Source organism: Emys orbicularis, chromosome 1 (genome assembly GCF_028017835.1).
Source record: "Emys orbicularis isolate rEmyOrb1 chromosome 1, rEmyOrb1.hap1, whole genome shotgun sequence".
NCBI classification, from domain to species: Eukaryota; Metazoa; Chordata; order Testudines; family Emydidae; genus Emys; species Emys orbicularis.
This window is the reverse complement of record NC_088683.1, coordinates 218,269,395-218,285,289: the sequence shown is the minus strand read 5'-3', so window position 1 is coordinate 218,285,289 and position 15,895 is coordinate 218,269,395. Positions and strand designations below refer to the sequence as shown.

At 38.8% G+C, this 15,895-nt stretch overlaps 1 protein-coding gene across 1 annotated transcript in view; it reads right to left on the bottom strand.

Annotated features, from left to right (window-relative positions):
- DMD (dystrophin) overlaps positions 1–15,529 on the bottom strand; it is a 1,466,768-nt gene extending 1,451,239 nt beyond the window's left edge. The window contains exons 1-2 of the mRNA XM_065405744.1: positions 15,357–15,529; positions 2,171–2,289 (exon numbers count right to left, since the gene is read on the bottom strand). Of these exons, the coding sequence (XP_065261816.1) occupies positions 2,171–2,289; positions 15,357–15,517 (280 nt within the window). The 5' untranslated portion in view covers positions 15,518–15,529. The remainder of the gene's footprint in view (positions 1–2,170; positions 2,290–15,356) is intronic.
- Positions 15,530–15,895: the final 366 nt, after the last annotated feature.

Here is a 15,895-nt window from a genome sequence, read left to right as displayed (position 1 = left end):
ATGGAGCTACTTCAAAAAATAAAAATTATCCTTTCATAACATATGCTATTATTGTTACTTTTGAACATGACTTCTGCACAGTAGTGACTCCTTTTCCTTAAGCTGTTAATACTCCACAAAGGCCAAGACACAAGTTTTCAGTTAACACATTGCATTAACAAATAAAACAAAGAAGTGTTCACAAGTTACATACCTGTTCTTTTAGTACAATAATTCCATGACATGACAAAGTCATATTTCAGCATTGCACTAGTCTAAGGATTTTTTGATTTCTTTTACTAGTTACTGACATGGTGGCTCAAGAGTTTCATTTTGATTAAGCATTAGTCAGAGGATATAGTTTTGTGCTACTGAAAGAATAGATAGATCTAGTTGAGTTTAGTAATAAGTTGGCATCATTCTCAAAAAAGACAATTGTTCATTACAAAAGTTACCTATGCTGATAGCCAGCATAATGGTCAATGGACTTAACACTAAAGCTGCTTAAATAGATTTTTTAAAACGAACAGATTTGTAAATCAGAGGACTGAGTTAAGTTTATTACAAATCATTGGATTCTACTATTCATGACTATCTCAGTAGCCACTGAATATTGACTGTGGATTCCCAAAGTAACAAATATCATGAAGGATTATTTGTCTTAAAACTGGTAGCAGACATGCATTATTGTTTTATTCACTATTCTGTTTAAAATGTTAGTCTTCTAGCTAAAGAGCAGAAAAACAAATAGCAAACAGCTATAGCAAACATTACAAAAATGTGTATCTACAAATTATTCATTCAAATTATTTGTCAAATGCTTACAAATAAACATATCAGAAAAAAATGGGACTGGTTGATAAATGATTTGTTAACCCTGAAAAGAAGCTAGTTCAGGAAAATATAAATATATATATATATTTATTTTGTAACAAATGGTTCAGTAAGTTCTATCTGAAGCCTTGGTGAAAAAAACAAGAGAGACTCCATGCTAGGATTTATCATCAACTGTTTACACTGGGAGGAAATCTTGGCTTCACTGAAGTCAATGGAAGTTTTTTCCCCTTGAGTATATGATGAACACACCACTTAACCCAGGAACCAGCAATGTGGATTTATAAAATATATATTAAAAAAAATTATGCCGATGGCTTAATAGTGTAAAAACCTCAACCAGTTTGGAGAGTGAATGAAGTCCAAGTGTGAGACTAAAGTGGCATGCTGCAAATTCAGGAAGAAGAGAATACAGTTGCTGCATTGTTCATAAATATCTCCTGCCATTGCAGTATATTTTGAAAATAATCAACCAGGGTGACTTTCTTCTCTCTCTCAAATAAAGGGAAGTGCACTGAAAATATGTTGGGGCCAAAAACATTAAGGAAGAATAGGGAGGCCTGGGGGGAAATATATCTAGACCCTTCCAAACCATATCTACAAAAGGATGTAGGTGTTCACTCTACAGATGTCTTATGCTAGGGAGAAGGTATACATATATGAAAAAAAGATGGGATTTACAAAAATTATTAGCATTGGCCTAATTCTTCTTCCATTAAAATTGATAGTAAAACCTGGAGTTACACCAGTGCAGATCTGTTTTGAAAAAAATTACACCCACAATGAACAAGAATTACAAGTTAAATACGACTGGCAAGACACTAATTGTTATTACAGATTACTTTTTATCAGTATATGACAGCACAATCCAAAATGTCTGCCCCATGAAGCTACTCAAACATACATACTCCTCCTACTGTTTCAAGCCAGAGACCTTGAGCGTCAAAATACTGTAGAAACATAGGCCAATACTTTAAAAGGTGGGTCTAAAGTCTGAATCCATATTTAGGCCAGATTTTCAAAGGTGCTGAACACCTGCAGCTCCCCCTATAGGCAATAAGAGCTGTAGGTTCTCAGAACCTTGGGGGCGGAGGGGGAGAAATCAGCCTACTCATTTAGGTAACTAACTTCAAGTGCACACAATTGAAAATCCTGGCCAATCTGCACGTTTTGACCTAAATCCTTTAAGTTCTCGCTCAATTAAAATAGTACAATATAAACTGCCCAGAACTAATCTTGCATTTATGCTCTACCTTTGAAAATGTTAAATCCCGGTGCAAAGAGATCAAACTCATTTTCAGTCAAATACATGAAAAGTTGATTTTTAGCTACAAACTAGTGCATCATTTCCACTAACCTTCAGGATCAAGGAGTTTCTCAATACCCAAGTGCCGTTTGGCAGTGTTGAAGGCATGGTCTAACCGTTGTACAGCTGATTGTTGGCAAGCCACACTGTTCCAATCAAACAGATCTGGTCTAAGAAGAAGAGGGGGGGAGAAAAAAGAAAAGCACAATTATCAATCAATTTCTATTTCCCTTTGACATTCAATTTAATTCTAGATTTTGATTGGTATCCAACAACTGCATATAACAAATTTTATATAAAAATACATAAATCTCAGCAGAATACAATGATGTAAGTTCAATCAAACGAGTCAGCTGATATCAGTGAAGCGGTAGAACACAATTTAAGTATTTCATAAACAGAGGTAGAACCACTAAGATTGTATATCTAAACTGTAATTCAATCTACGGCCTTGTATTATCACTTGTAGTATTTGCAATATAAATATTTTTAATACTTTGCTAGCCTTGATATTTCAAGTAAGAGGTATCCATGGAAATCTGAATTTGTTATCAGGCACACTGGAAAAGAAAGTTTAACCTGGTATACTGAAGTTTAATCACTGTGCATATGATATGGAGAAAAAACCAACAATTACATTATTTATGACCTGGATATATACAATGTTCTAAAATCAAAGAGTTTAAATACAGGATTTTACTTCAGAATAAATCAGAAAGGCTATCTGCTAAAGTTAAAAGCCTGTGATTAGGGTTGGCATACATAGTTGTGTTATTTAGTAAATAAAAAAGTGTCTCCAGTTAGAAACCTTCTGAAGGCAAAGTAGGCTATGTTTTAGTGAAATAAAATAATCTATATCCTACTGAAATGCTAAGCAGAGGCAAGGGATTCTATTTACTAACAGTTTTACCAATTATTCAGTTACCGGCACTCTGATTTTTTTCTGGGGAGGAAAAGAGTGATTTTCACGGTCACAATTAAATTTCTCAAAAGTAGTACTCAAAATTGCTAAAACTACTGAACTGTGTGTTTGTATTTAATGTGCCTGTCATTGTCATATAAGCTTCAATATAATTGACCTGACAATTATACAAATAGCAGTAAATAGAGGGCAAATGAGCTCCTAAAGAGACAAATATAAGATTTCACCTTGCATACAGTACTGATTGCTTATCCTTATAAGTTTAATGGATTTGCATGATAGCAACAGTAAATTTGGATGAAGCTTGGATGATGGCACCAATATGGTTACTGTATCAACATACTGACACTGAATTTTTTCATATGTCCACAGTTGTAGTCTGAACACTTTAAAGCCTGTACAAAACAGCAATAGAGAGATCTAACGTTAAAAGTCTTAATCACATTGGGTAAATGCTTTCAGGATCAGGCTCTAAGGACAAAAGAAATGTGTGGCGGCTGAGATCACTACAGGGGCATACAGTGAAGGCTCAGGGTTTTGTTGCATGGAAAGAAATTTGCAGCCTACATGCCTGTGGTAATTAGTGGTACATACGGGTCAGAATTCTATACTTCACCTTACCTGATGATTTCTGTGTGTTTCAATGTTTTCACCACGTGAGCAACTGTTTGTGTCGTTTGGAGCACATTTTAACTGTTCCCTAATAAAGTTTGCTTGGGTTAATTAAAACTAAATTTATAAAACACTGAATACAGCATTTAAATATGCTCTTCTCTAATCCGTTAGTTGTAGAAGGATCATTGTTGAATACATACATATTTTTGGGACAATACTATATCATCCTATTTCTAGCTGCAAATCATCTTGAATTCAGAATGATCCCCTCGGTCTACAGTTTCATCCATCTCCTGAATCATGGGTGTCAGGAGATTTTGAATATGATGGACCCGTGTAAACCAAGACACTGGCACTCTGTCTTCTGTCAGGAAGAATTGTCATAAGACACCAGGAGGATAAAAGGGTCGTTTTTGAATGTTTCAGAAAGACTTGTACCATAAATCAATCCGTATAACTCAAGAGTTGCAGAAAGGACCATGTACTGGAGAACGACACAGTATAGGACTCCAGTTACATTTCCATGTTCATCTTCTAAACTAACTGCATAATTGGCATGCATCTACAGCTACTCTTTTTATTGGATACATATGCAGTACTTTAGAAAAAGAGTACCTCTGAGTACCAGAGGGTTGGAATAAGAATTTAAAATAGATCATTGACTGGATGATGATTTTATTAGGGGGTAAGGGACTTGTACTTTTTTCTTAAGTATCTTCACTCTGTAACAGTAGAACATAATGACAGAGAGAGAGGGGATCACCTTATTCTAATGTAATCGGACCTTACAAAGAACCATCAGCTTGACACTGCAAAATGTGAGTCCCATTCACAAACATGAAGCTTAAAAACAAAAATTGAAGGTAAGGTTAACCTTCAAAAGAGTTCCTCCTACTTCAACAATATCTAAACTTTCACTTTTTTTCCCTTTGTCAAAACAGAGTGGCCCCAGCAGTAGAATATGAATGATAATTTCAAATGTCATCTTTTCAGTATGATGTCTTTTTTAGACAGCTCATGGTCTATATTCAATGGCTGATGCTGCCAAGCACAATCCCCAGAGACCGAGGTTAAATAAGAGGTTTAAAAAAAAAAAAAAAGTCTGTGTATGGCAAATAACTTATTCAACTCACTACAATAAAAAAAATATAGTGGTGCCACTAACAACTATTAACTTAAGCTTAAAATACTAAGTTAAATGGAGAAGAGTTCTTACCTTCAGGAGGAGACTGGTAGTTATTTCTTCGTGCTTTTTTTTTTTTTTTTTTAAAAGCAAAAATTCTCAACTTTGATCCACTCCCTATGTGCTGCTCAGCTGTTACCGCCTCATAAGAGCCCTTCTCCAATTATCTCTGGCACAGAGGAAGTACCAGCAGCCAAGAAGCTGTCAGAGCTCACCAACACCTCCCTTTCTACAGACCCCAGAACAGAGAGACATTGGGGGCATCAGGAGTGGTTGGATTGTGATGAGCTCCAACTATCCCCAAGCTGTGGTTTGGTTCCTATGGGACCAAATGTGGGTGACAAAATTTAAAGCAGGCCGCAGGCTACCCTAATTTGCTCCAGGGCTCGAGTAGTGCACAGTAACAGGGAGCCATAACTGACTCACTGACAGACCCATTTCTGGACATGGGAGTGTATCTGACCCAAAGGATCAACCTGATCCAAGGTCCTGCAGCAACACAAACTGCTCAGTCACAGTAATGATGTCTTAGGGTTATCAAGAGCCAAAGCAGATAAAGGGACCTGAGAAATTTCAAATAGTAGAAGCCAAAACAATTACATTAACTATGAAGATATTTTGCAGTGCTAGCATCTGTAGCTTCTCATGCAAACAAAGAAAATTCAGGTTCTGCAAAATATTACATATACAAGGGAATCAGAATGACAATTTGGTTAGATACTGTTCAATTACATAAACTGTGGCAGGAAGCAGATGGTATCAGACAGTACAGGATTATTCACTGAAAGTGTGACAAGAAAACCCAGCCATTACATTCAGAGGGAAATCAAAGCCAGGGATAAGGCCAACTGCAAAAATACCCAAAGCAGCAAGGTATGAGAGGAGTAAACAAAGTAGATGTTCACTTCCCAGTAGCTATCATTTTTCCCTAATGTAACTTTTTTCCAAGTCACAGTCAAACATCTCATACAAATGACACTAATAGACATTTTCAAGATACATTCAGCTTCTGCATTTATCTTGGACATCTAGATTTTTTTCTCTCTCACAGTAACACTCCTAGTCCAGGTTTGTCGGGGGGGGGGGGAGGGGGCTTAAAATTAATTCCAAATAATGAACAAATAGGAGTAAACATCACTGATGGAAATAGGGACTAGAAGAACAAACAAGCAACAAGGGATAGGGATCAGAGAAATATTTTGGCTCTTCCACTTTTGGCCTCTTTATACACTGGAGATATGCTTGTGCAATCAATAAGATTCTTCCATACGGGAATAGATTAAAATAAAATGTTCACAAGTACAAACAGTCTTCCTGTTGGGTGGGCAGAAGCTACTATACACATAATACCATAGAACCTCAGAGTTATAAACACCAGAGTTGCAAATTGATCAGTCAACCACACACCTCATTTGGAACCGGGAGTATATAATCAGGTGGCAGCAGAGACACCCCCACCCACCCCCCAAAAACCTAACACTCAAAAAAACCCCAAAACAGTTCAGTACTGTGTTATACATAACTACTCAGACAATATAGGGAAGTTTTTAAAAAAAGATTTGATAAGGTAAGGAAACAGTTTCTGTGCTTCTGCACAGTAAACTTTCAAGGCTGTATTAAGTCAATGTTCAGCACTCTTTTAAAAAGAACCACCATAACATTTTTCTCAGAGTTACGAACATTTCAGAGTTACAACCTCCATTCCCGAGGCGTTCGTAACACTGAGATTCTGCTGAACACATTTTTGTTCTCTTAACTGAATGGCTGGGTTTTCATTGGCATTCTGATCCTGTCTGCAAAGGGAAATCTATTGCTGGCTGACTGTTTAGCCCGGGTCTCTTCAGGCACACTGATGCCAGGTCTCTAAGTATGGTATCATTTGGTGAGGGGGAAATAAATAGGATATCTTCAGTTCCATAGCATTTCAAACAAATTAGGAAGAAATTTTTGGGTTGCCAAAGTGACTTGTGAGAATAAAAAACACGTTCACACTACTACAGTTTTCTATTGGCTTTACTTCAGCTTTCTGTTTAGCTTCCTGAAAGCAAACCTCTCTCCCCAGTTCATTTCTAGTCTGCACTGTACAGTTTTTTTAACATGTAGTACTCCTCTTCTCCTCTCTGTCCCCAAGAAGCAGAGGCAGCTGCAGTGTACTGCTGCTTTCTAAGGCATTTGCCTGGCCTGAGTTCAGGCATTTTAAAGAAGCAGATGTGCAGGAAGCTAATGAATGCCACTTGTTTTCACTGAACTTCCTCATTAAAAATAGTCACAGGGCCAGGGCAAGTTTGGGACTAGGGATATACCATAAAAGGTAGATAGTCCTTTAAAAGCCATTAGGGGAAACCTGGCCGAAGGGATAAAAACTCAGCTCGCCTGGAGTCTCACTGTGGGAGTGAGAGAAGATGAATTAGTAAGAGCTGAACATGAGCTCCCAATGTGATGCTCTGGCAAAGAAAGACTAATGCCATCCTGGGATGTGTAAACAGGGAAATCTCAAGTAGGAAGAGAGAGGTTATTTTACCTCTGCATTTGGTGACTGCTTCTGCAGTAATGTGTCCATTTTCAGTGCTCACAATTCAAGAAGGATGTTGATAAACTGGAGAGAGTTCAGAGAAGAGCCAGGAGAGTGATTAAAGGCTTAGAAAAACAAGGTGAGTGAGGAAATACCTTTCATGGGATCAACTTTTGTTGATGAAAGAGACCAAGCTTGTGCAAACAATAAAGGATTAGAATATTGCCTTATAGCGATAGATATAAAGAGCTCCATCTAGTTATTTTAAAGAGAAGGTTAAAGGGTGACTTGATTACAGTCTGTAAATATCTACACGGAAAAGAAATATTTAACTATGGGCTCTTCAATCTAGCAACAAAAGATATAACATGATCCAACGGCTGGAAGATGAAGCTAGACAAATTCAGACTGGAAATAAGCGTTAAAAATTTATGCAGGAGAGTAAATAACCATTGGAACACATTATCAAGAGTTGTAGTGGATTCTCTACCTCTGACAATTTTTAAATCAGGATTGGATGATTTTTGTTCCCTAAAACGTATGCTCTATGAATTTCTATGGCCTGTGTTACACAGGAAGTCAGAGCAAGGATCAGAATGATCCCTCCTGGCCTTGGAATCTAGGAAAGAAGAAAACATTACTGTACTGAGCAAGCAGACTATTCTGTAGCCTTGAATTTTAAGGGGTGAGGAAAGGGTTCCTAGGACAATTACAACCATAAAATCCCTTATATTTACTGTTAACTTGTATGTCGAAGCAGATTGTGCCTCTTCAGCATGGTTGTCTACTGCTGTGTTTGATATCAAACAAACCATTTTGTTCAGGAAATCATATCTTTTAGAATTTAGCCTTTTATGCATTAAACCTACGCTTTAGGATAACACATATGCCAATGCTACACAAGGGTATGTACCCTGAAAATAAAATCTCTCAGGATTCAAAGAAGAGAAACCATGCAATAGCCTGTTAAGCACAGACAAAGTGTCAGTAGAAAGAAGGAGATTATACACCTGGTGACCTCTACTCCAAAAAGCCTTTTTAAAATAACCAGAAAATAGGGTATGAGAAACATCTGCTGAGCAGAGAGCAGGGTAACAATTCAATTTAAAAAAAGAAAAAGAAAAAGAAAAGAGGAAAGTAAGAGATTACATGAGGGACTGGAGAGTTGGTCAGGGATGGCCACTCCACTGAGCATAGTAGCCTCTGGATGTACTATATGCATTCAGCTGCTCATAGAGGTGTCTCACTTCTTCCATCTCCAGAAAGAGGGAGTCAATATTCCCACCCACCAATCTCATTCTGATATGTACCACACAGCTCTCTGCATCTTTTAAAAGTTCTATGTGGCAGAGAAAACATTAGATAAGCTGCATGGCATGGCTGCCAGATAAGGGATGGCTTTACCAAATTCTCTAAGTCGAACCCAGATCTTCGATTCCCAGCCGCTAGTTCGGCGGCTGGGAATCGAAGATCTGGGTTCGACTTATCGTGTCTTGTCTGGACGCAATAAGTCAAACCATGAAATGATCGCCGTCGACTGCGGTACTCCAGCTAGACGAGAGGAGTACCGCGGCGTCGACGGGGGAACCGCGGCGTCGACGGGGGAGCCTGCCTGCCGCGTGTGGACCGAGGTAAGTTCGAACTAAGGTACTTCGAACTTCAGCTACGTTATTCACGTAGCTGAAGTTGCGTACCTTAGTTCGAATTGGGGGGTAAGTGTAGACCAAGCCTAAGAGTACTACATTTTTTGAAGTGTATTAATAAATGTAGTTATTTTATAATCAAGCATATCAGAAGGTGGACAAGTAGAATTTGTGCCAGGGCTGATATATTTTCATGGCAATTTTGCAAGGGTTCTTTAACTCCTTGCTTTTTCACCTTTCCTGTTGTTGCTTCTGATAGTGGGAGCAAAGGTGGTTTGTGTGTCTACGAGAGACTAAAATATGGAAGGTCCCTAAAACATCAAACTTTTATACCCTGATCTCTATTCTGTTTATACGGACATTACAAAGGATCTGTGCCAGGACCCAGAACATTGAGGAATGGAGAACTATCCAGCCACTAAAATAACCCCCCGAACCTCTCATGCAAGGATCTCAGTGAGTTTTACAAATAATAATTTAGCCTAGCAATATTTGTTTGAGATAAGTATTTACCCATTCAATAGGCAAGTGAAATGAGGCACAGAGAAAGGCATCAAATGCTCTGGTAATGGGTGAAACAAGGCTTCAAGACAACAGATTGAATAGGCATGACTAGCTTCAAATGATATGGCACGTTAGTGGCACTGCAGAAGCAAGAATAGAACTCGGGAGTCCTCCCCAATCTTCTGCTGTAACCAGTGAAGCACATGTCACCTTACTTTGTATTCAGAGAAAAAAAAAAAAACACTAACAAAATATATGGACATAACTGTTGCCCAATGATCATGTAATAGAAAGTGGGGCTGAGCCTGAAAACTGCTGAAAGTATAAATCAATAATGCACTCATTATTATACAGAAAGTGTATATTGTGTAATGTATACTTGCATATATTTTAAAGGTATGTCTAATCCTTTCAAACTGATTTGCAAGATCTACTTGGAGTTACAAAAAGATAACTTTTCAAAAAAATTATATAATTGAAATCACAGTAAAATGATATTTCTAAAACCTTTCTGCATACTGTATGTGATGCATTGAATGTTAAATCTATTGTTGAATTACAATTTAAAAATATGAAAACTCAGCTGACCATCTCAGCACTGGTGGAATACAAAACAAGATCCTGTAGTATGTTTTAGAACATATTTCTTCAAAACAAGAAAAAAGATGATGCTTTTAAATAGGGTGACCAGACAGCAAGTGTGAAAAATCAGGATGGGGATGTGGGGTAATAGGAGCCTATATAAGAAAAAGACCCAAAAATCAGGACTGTCCCTATAAAAATCGGGATATCTGGTCACCCTACTTTTAAAGGGAAAATATCAATAGAAATAGAATAGGCTACCTTGCATGTGCTATAGAAGTAATCAGACAGTACCTGTCAAATATTCTTAATGGATTACTTTTGTATTCAGAAAACCATTCTTAATACTGTTCCATAAAAACAATATTATGAGAGGCAAGTGAAAGAAGACAGTTTTAAAATGTGGCACTTCAGTAACAATATGTATGCCTAATTCCCATTAATGTCAATGGGGATTTATATGAAAGCTTGTAATAAAAAAAATTCTTGCAGTAAAAATTCCCGAGGTTTAAGTTCCTGAACTATGTTGGGCATTATGGAATGTCTTCTTTTTCTTTGCTTGTTGTTTCTCCACCTTTGTGCAAAGGATAGGATTGGGGCAGTACTATTGGTTTGCAAAAAAACTAGACCCACATTGGCCACTCTGTTTAAGTTAATCATCATCCTATGTTTCCGTCATTTGATCAGTCTCTCTCCTGATCACCTCTGCTCCACCTCTAAGGAATAGGCGTCAAAGGGCATTTTCATGTGATGATTGTTTATTCACATTAATATAAGGAACATCACAGCAGATTCATGGTTTGCTGAATGGTTAGTACCTGATTTTCAGCAGAGTTGAGTACTCAAAATTCCAGTTAATGGGAGCTGTTGGTGCTCAGAAGTTTTCAAGCAGGAAAAGCTTATGTGCATATGTATGCGTAGGGCCCTACCAAATTCACAGCCATGAAAAACAAGTCACAGACCGTGAAATCTGGTCTTTTGTGTACTTTTACCCTATACTATATAGATTTCACAGGGAGACCAGCATTTCTCAAACTGGGGGGTCCTGACCCAAAAGGGAGTTGCAGGGGTATTGCAAGGTTATTTTGAGGCATTGTGGTATTGCCACCCTTACTTCTGCACTGCCTTCAGAGCTGGATGGCTGGACAGTGGTGGCTGCTGGCCGAGGGCTCAGCTCTGAAGGAAACAGCACAGAAGTAAGGGTAGCAATACTATACCATGCCATCCTTGCATCTGTGCTGCTGCTGCTGGCAGTGGCGCTGCCTTCCGAGCTGGGCTCCTAGCCAGCAACTGCTGTTTTCTGGCTGCCCAGCTCTGAAGGCAGCACCACCGCCAGCAGCAGCAGCACAGAAGTAAGGGTGACAATACCATGACCACCCTACAATAACCTTGTGACACCCCTCTACACACACTATCCCCTTTTGTGTCAGGACCCCTACAGTTACAAGACTGAAGTTTCAGATTTCAATCTGAATTAATAAAATTTATGATTTTTAAAATCCTACAACCATGAATTTGGTGAGGCCCTATGTATGTATAACGAATCCATGCCTGAATATGCAATCAGTCAGTACTGTCAATAGTGAGGCTTGAACCGAAGACAACTTTCTACAGGAAAAAGCAGGGGCCCCTACCACTTGAAGTGAAAAATGGCATGTTTAACTGCCAGATTGCAGCTATCTGCATAATCTCTGGAATCAGGCACTACAAAGATATGATTGCATGCTTACACACCTAGATAATTTTCCACATGAATGGATTCAGTATATGCAGTAGGTGCTTCCACTTAACATTATTCCCTATGGACAAGGTAACATTCACTTTTTTGAACGTCTGAGCCACAGATGCTTGTTTACTAATGGGGTCTGAAAGAGAAACAGAGAAGGGGATAGGTCCAGTGGGGGAGTAGGAAGAGAAAGGGAAAGGAAAAGCCAGGAGAGAGGGGATGGGAAAAGAGAAGGGTGGCAGACAGCAGGTTAGGAAGAGAAAGAATGGGATAAACTAGTGGAGGATAAAAAAAACAGGATGGGCCTGATGAGGTATAAAAGGGAGAGAGAAATGGAATAAGGCAGTGGGGAGAAAGACAATGGGATGAGCTGGGGGGGGGGGAACAATGGGATGAGCTGGGGGGGGGGGAGCAATGGGATGGAGAATCCTGAATAAGATGGAAAAGGATGGAGAGATGGGAGAAGGTGAATGAGACAAATGAAGGGGCAAATCGGAATGGAGAGCAAATGACAATAGCTGGACTGAATTTCAGGGAAGAGAATGGACACAAGTCTGTGTGTAGGGAGAGGATGAAGAGGCTTCACTCACAAGTGTTAAACTCATACTCTGTCAGCCTGTTATTCCACACACAGAATGTACAAAAATAATAGAGGGAACAATGGTTGAGATCCAACATCCCTCTGACAGCTCATCTACACCTAGAGCAAACTGCAGTGCTGATGGCCTTTTCACTTAGACAGGAGATAAACATTCTTGGTGTGGGCTCTCTTTTGACAGTTGCTAAACTGGTCCTTTAGAATATTGAATGAGAGTGGTTGAGAGTGTCAGGGGATTGACTGTGTGCTCTGCATCAGCAGTATCACTCAATGGAGATGCTCCAGGGCATAACACCAAGGGCCAGTTATGGTTCGGGGTAGCGTCACCAATTGCAAGGGTCCAAAGCAACAGAGCAAAGGATCGGGTGAGAGTGACCGTAAGCGACGACCAGAAAGACGACATTTAGAGATAAAATGGCTAGAAAGAATAGTGGTTACTGGCTAGGGTGGCGAATAGTACAGTTTGTCCAAAGCCAGTGTCAAAGGCAGGCATAGATGATGAGCCTACTGTGGGTGCATTTTCCCCTGGAAAGAAGTTTGTAGCAACACTCTCTTTAGTTTTATAATAGAAATAGGAGAAAAAAATCTTATAAAACAAGTTCTTGGAATATCTCCCACCACCATTTCTTCTCATTGCCAGACTTCCAGATTTTCCTCTGCTGCTTCTCTGCTATTTTTCCACATTTGCCTGTTTAAAGATAAACAAAAGGCAAACAAAGGAAAACACATCAGGTCTGCAGACTTATGGCAATGATGACTGTGCCTACACTTCTGCTGCAGTGCAGTCAGATTAATGCTGGATTGTGTTGGTTGCTAGATGGTGCTAACTTCTCACAGACAAGGCCTAAGGTTCACTATTGCCTACCTCAAGTGCCTAAATAACAAGTTAAGTCGTACTGTGCTGATGCTGCTAGGTGTATAATTAAAAACAGTATCTGTCTAACAAAGCTGTCAGCTAACGCCTGCTGCTATTATGCAATAGCACAGAGTTGGCTATTAATGGGTGACATGACAACTCACCCCTCCTGTCCCCATAGTAGACAGCGCACCATTTCAACATTAAATTTTCTTCCAGTTCTTACCACTTTTAAAGCAACCTACAATTTAGCTTTAAAATAAAACGATCACACCAAGAATTTGTTACAGAAGCAACACGATCTAGTAGCCAAAGAACTCCATCCTGAGTTCTAGACCCTGACTCCTCTCCAAATATAACTGCAGCAACTAAATGTGTCTGTCTCATTTTCCCTGTCCCCCCAGTGTTCAAGAGCTGGTGAGAGAAATCTAGTCCTCCAAAAAGCTTTTTTTATTAAGTTGGGGGGAAAATAGTTAACTATCTTCAGTTTAGAGCTAAATGACTTGCTGATAACGTCTTTTGTTTGTGCTAGTTCCAGATGTGTCTGGGCTTTATGAAGGTGAAGTTTATTTCACCTCAAAATTCACTCCACCTATATAGAGACCAACCACTTCAGCTCTATGCTGAAGAAGCATGATGAAGTGAAATTACTGTCACTCCTAAGGCCAGAGTGCTGTACTACCACACAGCCTTTCTGCCCATTCACTACAGCTGCTACTCCAGCCATAGACTGGAACACAAGTCCATGTTCTTCTGCAGTGGGCTTGTGGACCACTGGGCATGTATAATCATTTGCAGTTCAGTAAAGTTCAATTTCACAGGACAGAAAAATATCACAATTATATTGCAAACTACAGCATGTAAATGTAAAAAACAAAACTAACTGTAACTTCCTAAAAGTTACATTACAAACTTGTTAATATTGCTTTAATTTATAACTTCCTAAAGTCTAATTATAGGGAGTAAACATGGTGTGGTGGGAGGCTAGAGATGCAAGTCCTTGTTCCAAAACTTCATGTTTAATATTGGATAAGCATTTATCTTGGTATACTCATTTCCCTATCTGTGACACCGGGATCACAATACAGGGGAGTTGCGAAACTTAAGTAAGCCTTCAATATTAATTTCTTGGAGATACTCAGATAGCTGGTGTTTTAGAAGTACAAAACATTATTTCCTGCCCTCAAATAATTATGTAGCCTTCTTATATTAACTTTCATCCAAAAGTATCCCCTGGTACTGTACGAAGGCTAACTAATGATTTTAAAATACAATAATATGCGCACGCGCAAGAGAGCACGCGTGCACAGAATACCCAAGGGGGTCAGCGTAAAGGTATGAATCTGAGCTGGCCCCATTATTTATGGATGGCAAAGGCACAAATGAGTTCTAAAGATGATCTCAAGAAAATAGCCAAACCATCTTTACACCACACCCTATCATGTCTATAAAATGGGCGGAACGTATTATATGGAGCAGTGTAAAGGTTTCATTGCCTTAAGTAAATTTTTTAAATGGCTCTATTTAGATTTTGAAGTTTACACTTCACTTTGATAAATGGAATGGTAGAAGGATGAGCCCAAGTTTGCCATTGTTTTTACTGGTCTGGAGGAAGCCGTTTACAAGGATAAGTTAACTGAGTAGCAGATCATTGATTTACACTGCAATGGCTGTCTGTGACCACTGAAAGTTCAACTTTTCCCAAAATTTACCAAGCATAGTGACTGCAGTATAGGGGGAAAAGTGTGTGGGGAGAATGGGTAGGGAAGGGAGAGGAACAAAACTTACTATGAAGAATGTGGAGGCTGCCTGTAATAAATATTTCATGACTGTTTTATACAGTGTTTGCCCGACTGTTTTGTGCAATATGATTACAGGGGGTTAATTTCAGCAGAGTTGACAGTACACATGTAGACAAGCAGACAGTAGCTTCTGAGAGCCCCATTTCCTGATACGTAAAGTGTCATTCATTTTGAAAGTTTACCTTTAATGCAACAACAGTTTAATTCTGCACAAAATAAGCCATTGTTTTAAAACCAATGTTTTGCAATCAACTTTAATCTATTTGCTAAAATGATACACTCTGGTTTTCCTACCTGTGACTGTGGATGAGAGCGTTGAAAGCCAATCCATCAGACCAGCTAGTGGTGAAATTGATAACATTGACCTGCGGGTAATTGCGAGTTGACTGGCGGACCCAGCTCAGTAAGATCTTTTCACTGTTTGTCTGTTGCAACCCAGCCATGATGTTTTTCATTACATCTTTGACCTGCATTAGGAGACAGAATTTCATCAATGGCTGAACTTATTTATTCAAAGCAAATGCTTTTCCTGACCCAAATAAGCACCAATTCTCTTATCCTTTAGCTTAAAGTGATAACGAATGGGGTCTCATAAATAAATGAGTTATAATTGACACCATTGTATAAAAGGAGCCGGGAAGCCTGACTTTGCTAAAGTGAACAGTTTTGACCTGTCTTCTTTGCTGTGTATTCAATATATTCACCACTACGACAACTAAAAGTCTCGTTACTGGATATAAAAATGTACATTTTGGGAGTATGCTTTGCATGGGAATCATCCAGGGAGAGAGTTTATTTGAAATGAGTTTTTTCTTAAACAATTGTCTTACTTA